This window comes from Lynx canadensis, chromosome A2, assembly GCF_007474595.2.
Source record: "Lynx canadensis isolate LIC74 chromosome A2, mLynCan4.pri.v2, whole genome shotgun sequence".
NCBI classification, from domain to species: Eukaryota; Metazoa; Chordata; class Mammalia; order Carnivora; family Felidae; genus Lynx; species Lynx canadensis.
Window position 1 is genome coordinate 8,305,183 of NC_044304.2, and position 8,340 is coordinate 8,313,522.

Sequence of the window (8,340 nt, forward strand, 5' to 3'; positions counted from 1 at the left end):
GGGGCCGACGGAGTCTCCCATCTCCGCGTCCGCCCGCCGGGCCTGCCGTCCGTCTGTTCGTCCTGCTGCCCGGGTGACTTCTAAGCGGAGCGGGGGCTCAGGCGGTGACAGCCTCGACCCGGTGAGGGAGAGGGGCTTGGGGCGCCCCCTGCTCCCCCCCCACCCCTCGCGGGCTTCCGATCCTCGGTCTGTCTGTCTGGCCAAGGTTCAGTTTCTGCGGGTCGGGTCCCCTGTGGGTCCAGCCCAGGGAGGGGGAGGGGAGGCAGTGAGCTGGGGCTCGCGGACCGGGTTCGGGGAGGGGAGCGTGGAGAGGGGACCCCGGACCCGAGAAGCCAAGCGGCGGTGGTGAGGGTGACTGTGATTGTGTGGTTGTCATTATGTATCAGTGTGTGGTTGTGTAACTGCAATTGTGTGGCTTTGGCGATGCCTGTGTGGCGCGCGTGTGACTGTCTCTTGGGGCTGTCGTTGTGTGGCTGTCGTCACGGGGTATCACTCTGAGGGTGTGTGTGGCTGTGTGGTTGTGTGCACATGACTGCCATTGTGTGTTCCTCCTGATGGTGTGGGGGGCCCATTTCTATGTTTCAGTGTGGCGGTGATCACGCGCCTCTCTTGTGTGGCTCGGCGTGCAAATCCGTGTCACGGTCCGTATATGTGCCCTTGTGTAGCCGTGTGGCTGAGCTGGTGGATGACATCGTCTCCTATGAGTGTCCGCGTGGATGAGAGATGGTTAATGTGCGTGGCTGTCATCGAGTGCCTGGCAATTGGGGGCGTGACGCTGTGCCCGGCCGATGACCCCCACTGTGTGTGGTGACTCTTTCGGATGTGGCTCCGAAGTGTGCTGCGAGTATGTCCCTGACGATGGGGGGCGGGGGTGAGCGCTTGTGTGGGGCTGTATGCGGGGCTGCGAAATGTGTGAAGGGCCTCCTCTTGTGTCCCTGAGTCTGTGTGTGTGTGTGTGTGGGGGGGATTGTTTGATCTGTGTGGGTGTCTGTGACAGGCCGTGTGCACACTGTGCCGTGTGTGTGAGTGTACCGTTGTGTGCGAGTGGGTGTTGGGCACCTGTCTGAATGAGCAGGCCCGTCTTGTTCACCACAAGCCAAGTGCCTAAAACCCGGCAGGCCCTGGATTCCTGTTTGTGGGATGGACAAACGCCGTGCTGTGTGTGTGGTGTTGGCCACGGAGGCTGTGGCTGAGTTGTGTACCCTAGGGATGCCGGCACGTGTGGTTGTGTCTCTGGAAGGGTGAGGGGCCGTGGCCAGGTGCGCATCTGAGATATCTGGTGACCCTTACCCCACATGTCACACTGCAGAGCAAGCTGCGTGGATGGGGCACTGGACCCAGAGTGCCTACCCTCACCTTCCTGGGCCTCAGTTTCCACCTCTGTGCAATGGGGTTGACCATCCCCGTCCTGCTGGCCGCCAGGAGCGGCTGTGAGTCTGTGGGTGTGGCGGAGGCCTGTGGGAAGCCATAGGGCCTTTTCACAGGTGAGGTCAGCCCGGGAGAACGGGTCGAGCAGGTGTGGCTGTGTTGGCCCCTCCGTGCTGGGGACTGAGGTTACATATTGGGGGGAGGGGGCTTGTTGGGAGAAGATAGCCCCCTCATGATCCAGAGAAGCAGACAGGCTGGGAAGAGGGGGAGAGGGAGAGGCAGCTGGGAGAGAAGGAGGGCCTGGCCATCAGCCCAAACTAGTTAGGCACAGCCCATGGGGACAGGAGAGAGAGGCTCCTATGGGCCATGGGGGAAGGCGTTTAGAGGAGGAGCCTGGGAGGGGTGGGGGTCACGGAGCATGGGGGTCCCTTGTAAAGCACACGGAGAAAGAGGATGGGGTCCCCTAAAAACCAGCGGGGGCCTAGATCCCTTCTAAATGGATCCTTCTCTGTGGGGGAGGGGTCCCATTAAGCGGAAGAAGCCTCTTCCAGAGGCCGAGGGGAGGTGACCTACAGGGTAAGGAGGAAGGCCCTCCTAAAAGGCATGGGGTCTGAATCTCCTCTGTGGGCTGTCGGGGGAGACCACTGGAGAACCTCTGGGATCCCTGGCAGAGGCTGACCGCTGGTTGGGTCAGGGGAGGCCGGAGCCTCCGATGGGCAGCGTCCTGGATGTCCAGAGTCCAGGCCAGGAGGCTCAGTGGGTGGAGCCGGGACTCCTTTGTGGTAGTGTTGGGGCCTAAGGGGCCCAGGCGACCAGAGCCTCCCCCTGGGCCCCGCCCTGGCCGCCCCATTCCCTCCCCACCTCCGCAGGCCCGGCCTTCACCATGGCAGGAGGGAGACCTCAGCTGAAGAGGAGTTTCTCCATCATTCCCTGCTTTGTCTTCGTGGAGGTGAGGAACCCGGGAACTCTCTGCCTGCGCCTGCGTGCCCCCCTGACTCGCTCCCAGACCCTCAGCGGGGAGGAGGTGCGTTCAGGAGCCACACTCCCAGAGTTCGAATCCCGCTCTGTCCATCCTTCCCGCAGAACCCTGGGTACCTCGCATACCCTGCTCTCGAGCCTCAGTTTCCTTGTCTGTCAAATAGGCACATAGAGTCCCTTTCTCCTAGCGTGGTTATGAAGGTAAAATGTATTGTAATTCACGGATGAGGGTTAGTATGACACCCCCAGCAAGGACTGTACTATTATCTTCTCCCCTGTTGGTCTGTCCTCCCCCCACCGACTGACCCTTCTCTCTGGTCTGAGCCCTGGCCCAGTCCTCACTCTCGCTCTCCCTAATCTCATCTCCTCTTTCCTTCCCATTCCATGAGTCCCTTCTCTTTCTCGTCTCTCTTCCCCTCCCCTCCTCTCCCACCTCTCCCACCTTCTGTTTCCATCTTTTTGTGTCTGCGAGTCCCTGACCATTCTCCACCTCTCTCTCGCTCTCTCTCACCCTTTTTATCTCTCTCAGTCTTGATCTCTCTGTCTCTCTCCCCCCCATCTCTGTCTCTCACCACGGCCCCAGCTTGGACCTGACCCTGTCTCTTCTCTCTCTGTCTCTCCGCCATGACTGGGTGGCAGTCAGTGCTTCTGGGCATCGTGGTCCTGCTCGCTTACCGCCTGGAGTTCACGGACACCTTCCCCGTGCACACCCAGGGGTTCTTCTGCTATGACAGTACCTATGCGAAGCCTTACCCGGGGCCTGAGGCTGCCAGCCGAGTGCCTCCTGCTCTCATCTATGCCCTAGTCACTGCTGGGCCCACCCTCACGGTGAGACTGGGGGTAGCCTTGGGCAGGCCCAGGCAGCGGGAGGGCGAGGTGGAGGGGTTGGGGTGGGGGGAGGGTTGGATTTGAAGGCCAGGAAGACCCTGCCTTGATCTTGCCCACAGATCCTGCTGGGGGAGCTGGCGCGTGCCTTTTTCCCCGCGCCACCCTCCGCCGTCCCCATCATCGGGGAGAGCACCATCGTGTCAGGGGCCTGCTGCCGCTTCAGCCCCCCACTGCGGAGGCTGGTCCGCTTCCTGGGTGAGTGACATGGCCGGCCGGTCGGCTGTGCAAAGGAAACATGGGCCAGATTCAGCCATAATAAGAAGTTTATAGGGCAGAGGGCCTAGAAGTCTCATGACGGTGACTTCCTGGAGCAAAAGGGGACTTGGGCTGAGGCCAGGCATGATGGGGGTTCTAGGGACATGGGTGGGGCCTAAGCCAACCATGATGGCAACCGGGAGGGCTCCCAGATTGCTACAGGGAGAATCTCAAGGCAGAAAAGGGGGACACAGGCCCAGCCCAAATACCATCCCACCTTCCACCGCACCCTGAACAGGACGGTGAGATCCCACTGTGCTTTAAGGGCGATCCCAGCCACAAGTGGCGGAGAAATGTAGGAGAGGGGCAGAGCTCATCCCAAACGGTGGCGTCTGTGACAGAAGGCTACAGATACAGCTCTGGCTAATTGTTCGTCCGGGGAAAAAGCGATCGACTCAGTGAGTCCAGGACAGGTGCAGAAAGGCCCAGAAATGCCATCAGGATAGTCCTAGGAGGTTCCAGGCATAGGCCCAATCCTGATGTAATGCTGTTGAGGGGTCCTGGGCCTGGATATATGGGGGTCCCAGGGGCGGACCCCCTCCTGATATGGCAGCAATCCAAGAGAGAGGCAAGATGCTCAGAGTGCCATCAAGGGAAGAGGACCTTGGCCCAGCTGTAATGTGATATGGCTTTAGAGGGATTCTCAGCTGTGCTTTAATGACGGTCGCAGCAGCAAGGAGACAGGACGCCCAGATGAGCCATAGGGGCTCGCAGGAGGCGGGCCCCTGGCATCTCAGGGGCCCAGCATGAACCCTGTCTCCCACCCCACCCCCAGGGGTCTACTCCTTCGGCCTCTTCACCACAACCATCTTCGCCAACGCTGGGCAGGTGGTGACCGGAAACCCCACACCGCACTTCCTGTCCGTGTGTCGCCCCAACTACACGGCCCTGGGCTGCCCACCGCCTTCGCCCGACAGGCCGGGGCCCGACCGCTTCGTCACCGACCAGGGTGCCTGTGCCGGCAGCCCCAGCCTGGTGGCCGCTGCGCGCCGTGCCTTCCCCTGCAAGGATGCTGCCCTTTGCGCCTACGCGGTCACCTACACAGCGGTGAGCCCCAAAATAGGGGCACAAAAGTGGGGGGGGGGCGGCCAGTGGGCAGGAGGCCACCCTGGGCTGGAGCCTCTGATTCCTTCCCAGGGTAAGGTCATGCCCCGGTGCTGTGACACGGTCCCTAGGGTGGCCCCACCCCTCTGGATGGCCGGTCCCAGAGTCTGAGTTTATTGCTGTGTTCGTGACTGCCCCTTTTGGGTCTGGCCACGCTGCCTGACCCAGGAATGCTGTACTCAAAGGAGGCTGTTGGCTCCGCCCTGAGGGACCAAAACGCTGTTCCTGGAACACTGGACTCCGTTTCCGGGAGCCTAGCCATGTCCCCATGATGCTACAGGTGCTAGATACTGGCTGGGAGACTGGACAGAGGTGCTTTCAACTTGGTCCCCTGGAGTCTTTTTGTCCTTGCCCTTTGTTGATCTGGCCATGTCCCTGACTTGACCCACCGGGACTTCCTTTGTCCCCTGCTTTTCCCTGGTTCGCACCTCCTGTTGCTTTGACTCCTTTTTCCGGTGTTCATGACTAGCTTCTATTCTTGTCAGTGGTCCGGGGCTTTGGGGATTCCACCTCCTGGAGTTCTTGGACCTGCCCCCTGAGCCTTGACTACACCCTTTGGGCCTGAAGCTTTGTGTTAACCTAGCAAGCGTCTTCCCCGGTCTCTGACTGGTCCTGGGGAGACCTGGGCCCCAGACTCTGTCCTCTGCTCTTTGGTGCCCTGGCCACTCCCCCATCCCTGCAAGGGCCCACTGGGAGTTCACGACTCCATTCCCGAGCTCCCGTTCCCCTGATTCTGTTCCCTGGAGCCCCTGGCCGCAGCCTCTTGCCCCAACGCCGTTCCTAGAGATTCTGGCCACGCCCCCAGCCCGGAATGCCGCATCCGGGTTCGGCAAACTGCACTGTGTCCCCTGACTGGTTCGGCTCCTGCAGATGTACGTGACGCTTGTGTTCCGAGTGAAGGGCTCCCGCCTGGTCAAACCCTCGCTCTGCCTGGCCCTGCTGTGCCCCGCCTTCCTGGTGGGCGTGGTCCGCGTGGCCGAGTACCGCAACCACTGGTCTGACGTGCTGGCCGGCTTCCTGACAGGCGCTGCCATCGCAACCTTTCTGGTGAGCCATCCATCCATCCCGATACGGGAGACCCTCTGTCAGCTCTGACCCAAGAAGCAGGACCACATGATAGTGAAGGGTGTGGCCTCTGTGTGACCTTGGGCAAGTCCCTTACCCTCACCCTGCCTAGATGTTCTTCTCATCTGTGAAATGGGATAACAGGACGAGGGTAAGTAGAGTGAGGTCCTTGCTATGAATGCAGAATTTAAGGGGGGCACCAAAACACTCGGTAATCAAGGAAGATAATGTCTTAATGAAATATTTTTAAAAATCACAATGAGTGCAAAAACACATAATGTCCCAAGCATCGAAAACTTAAAGACAGGATCAGATCCTGCCCTTGCACGACTTAGCTTTATTTGTCTCGCCCTAGTCGTGGCCCTGTGGGATAAATAATAATAGTACCTACCTCTTAGTAAAGTAGAAAGAACAGGGCCTGGCACATAAATGTACTGCTAAAATGTTAACTGAGGTTAACTGAGCCTCAGTTTCCCGATCCGAAAACTGGGGATGGTATTTACACAATGCCTACAGTATTGGCTTCAGGCTTCGAATGCACCTCTCCCTCTGCCCCAGGTCACCTGCGTTGTACACAACTTCCAGAGCCGGCGGCCCTCTGGCCGAAGGTTCTCCCCCTGGGAAGACCTGGGCCAAGCCCCCACCATGGACAGCCCCCTCGAAAAGTTAAGTGTGGCCCAGGTAAGGGGGGCCGGGGTCTGCTCCCGGCTGGAGAGGGTGGTGGGTGGAGGGGGACCAAGGAGGCAAGGAATTCGGGCAAGAGCTGGGGGTCTCTGGGCCACAGGGAGGTAAAGGGATTGCTCGTCTTTGTGGACCTGGGTCCTGGGGGACAGTCACACAAAATAGAAGAATGTGTCATGGTTAATCTGGAAAACTCTAGTCTTTTCCATTGGGCTCTCTGCCCAAAGAGCCCCTCATGGCTGTGGCCGGTGGGGCCCAGGGGGCCGCTAGCCCCTTCCCTCTGCCTCTTTGTCTCAGGAACCCGAGGCCTGCAGGCCGCATTCGACACCGGCACGGCTCACCCCATCCAGTGAGTGTCGAGGGGGTGGGGGGATAACCGGGGGGACTGCCAGGTCCCAGTCACTGCCACAGAGGCCTCGCCTATGCTCTCGTGGCCCCCTCCCAAGCTTTCTGATCCCCTGACCTCTGACCCTGACCCCCAGAGTCGCAGAACTGTGCCCGCCGTGGCCACCTGATCCCCAGCTGCGTGTCCTCCAGGGCTCCAGCCATGTGTTCGTCGCCCCGTGTGCCCCGCCCTCGATTGAGGTCTGAGCCGACGCCCCTGCCTCTGCCCCTGCCCCTGCCAGCACCAACCCCCAGCCAGGGCCCCTCACCCTCCTCCCCTGGGCCTGGGGGGCCGGGTGGGGGTGGTGGACGTGGTCGGAAGCTGCTTCTGCCCACACCCCTGCTTCGGGACCTGTACACCCTTAGTGGACTCTATCCCTCCCCCTTCCACCGGGACAACTTCAGCCCTTACCTGTTTGCCAGCCGTGACCACCTGTTGTGAGGCCCCACCACCCACCCAGAATCTTCCAGGTCCCCATTCCTTCCCTGCCACACGTGAGTGTGCGTGTGCCATGTGAGTGCCAAAGCCCCCTGTGCACAAACCAGCCAGGCCTAGATGTTAGAGGCTGGCCGGAAGGACATTTGGGGGGCCCCTGCCTCTCTTGCCCTCTGGAACATCCAAGTGGGCATAACTGGGAGGTGGGCCCTTGCCCCCAGGATGGCTCTTTTAGGGCCCAAACCTGACCCCATTGGCCATTGCTGGGCCAATGGGAGTCCCCAGTTCTAAAACTTCTACTCAAAAGGAGTTTACTCCAGCCAATGGAGCCTCCCCTCACGTCTTAGAATCCTCGGGCAAGAGGGTAACTCCAGTTTGTGTTCAGTGTCTGAACAACCAATAGGAGTCCTTGGTTTTCAGAACTTCTAGGATGGGTGGGTATGATTCCAGTCAATGGGGGACCGCCAATGTCTAAGCATGTGCAGAGGAGAGGAGGGAGATGGGGTCATCCTGTGTCATTGGGTCCTCTCTCAGAATCAGAGAGTCCAGCTGGAGAATGGGGGGCAGGCTCCCCCGTGGCAGGGTTCTTGGAGCACCCCTTCCTCTCTCAGCCCCTCCCCCATGTGCAACCTCTCACTCAGTCCCTCCTAACTCCCAGCGTACACAGGGCTTGCCCCAGTTCAGAGGTTTTGGGGTTCAGGGTGCTGTCTCTCCCCTTGTCTGTGCCCAGGTCACCTCAAACCCCTCTGTTATTAGGGCTGTGGGAGGGACTTTTTTTGCCTTGGAGTCTGTCCCTGTTCTTTACACTGCCCCCCACCCCGGGCTCCAGCCTCATGCAGATGTGCCATCATGGGGGGCATGGGTGGAGCAGAGAGGGCTCCCCTGCCCCAGGCAGCCAAAGGCAGTGGGCAGAGGAGATACTGCCCCCCTTTCCTGCCCCCACCTTATCTTTAATAAAGACCTGTTTGTAACAGAAGTTTGGCCACCTGCCTTCCTCCTCCCCCAGGTGTTGGGGTGTGGAAGACTTTAATTGTGGGTCTGTAGGTGAGGTTGGGCGAGGGTTTATTGTCACAGCGTATCTGAGAGGGATGTGGAAAAGCAGTGTGGGGCCATTGAGCCAGCGGCTTGGGTTTAAATCCTGGCTCAGCATTTCCTGGTCGCGTGACTTCAAGAAAGTTAAT

At 59.9% G+C, this 8,340-nt stretch overlaps 1 protein-coding gene across 2 annotated transcripts; it reads left to right on the forward strand.

Moving 5' to 3' along the window:
* Positions 1-1,417: 1,417 nt before the first annotated feature.
* Positions 1,418-8,132, forward strand: PLPPR2 (phospholipid phosphatase related 2). Of its 2 annotated transcripts, none has more exons than XM_030300788.1 (9): positions 1,418-1,484; positions 2,238-2,317; positions 2,986-3,174; positions 3,294-3,429; positions 4,265-4,536; positions 5,464-5,640; positions 6,217-6,339; positions 6,637-6,688; positions 6,822-8,132. In XM_030300788.1, the coding sequence occupies exons 2-9, from the start codon at positions 2,252-2,254 to the stop codon at positions 7,163-7,165; spliced, it is 1,359 nt and encodes a 452-aa protein (XP_030156648.1). In that variant the 5' UTR covers positions 1,418-1,484; positions 2,238-2,251; the 3' UTR covers positions 7,166-8,132. The 2 variants fall into 2 exon arrangements, with proteins under 2 accessions (XP_030156648.1, XP_030156655.1); XM_030300795.1 differs by having other exon boundaries at positions 6,217-6,323; positions 6,822-6,951.
* Positions 8,133-8,340: the final 208 nt, after the last annotated feature.

Coding starts and splice junctions, on each gene's coding strand:
- PLPPR2 (XM_030300788.1), top strand. CDS start 2,252: ATGGCAGGAGGGAGACCTCAGCTGAAGAGGAGTTTCTCCATCATTCCC. Junction 3,430..4,264: donor GAGGCTGGTCCGCTTCCTGG/GTGAGTGACATG, acceptor CCCCACCCCCAG/GGGTCTACTCCTTCGGCCTC. Junction 5,641..6,216: donor CTGCCATCGCAACCTTTCTG/GTGAGCCATCCA, acceptor CCTCTGCCCCAG/GTCACCTGCGTTGTACACAA.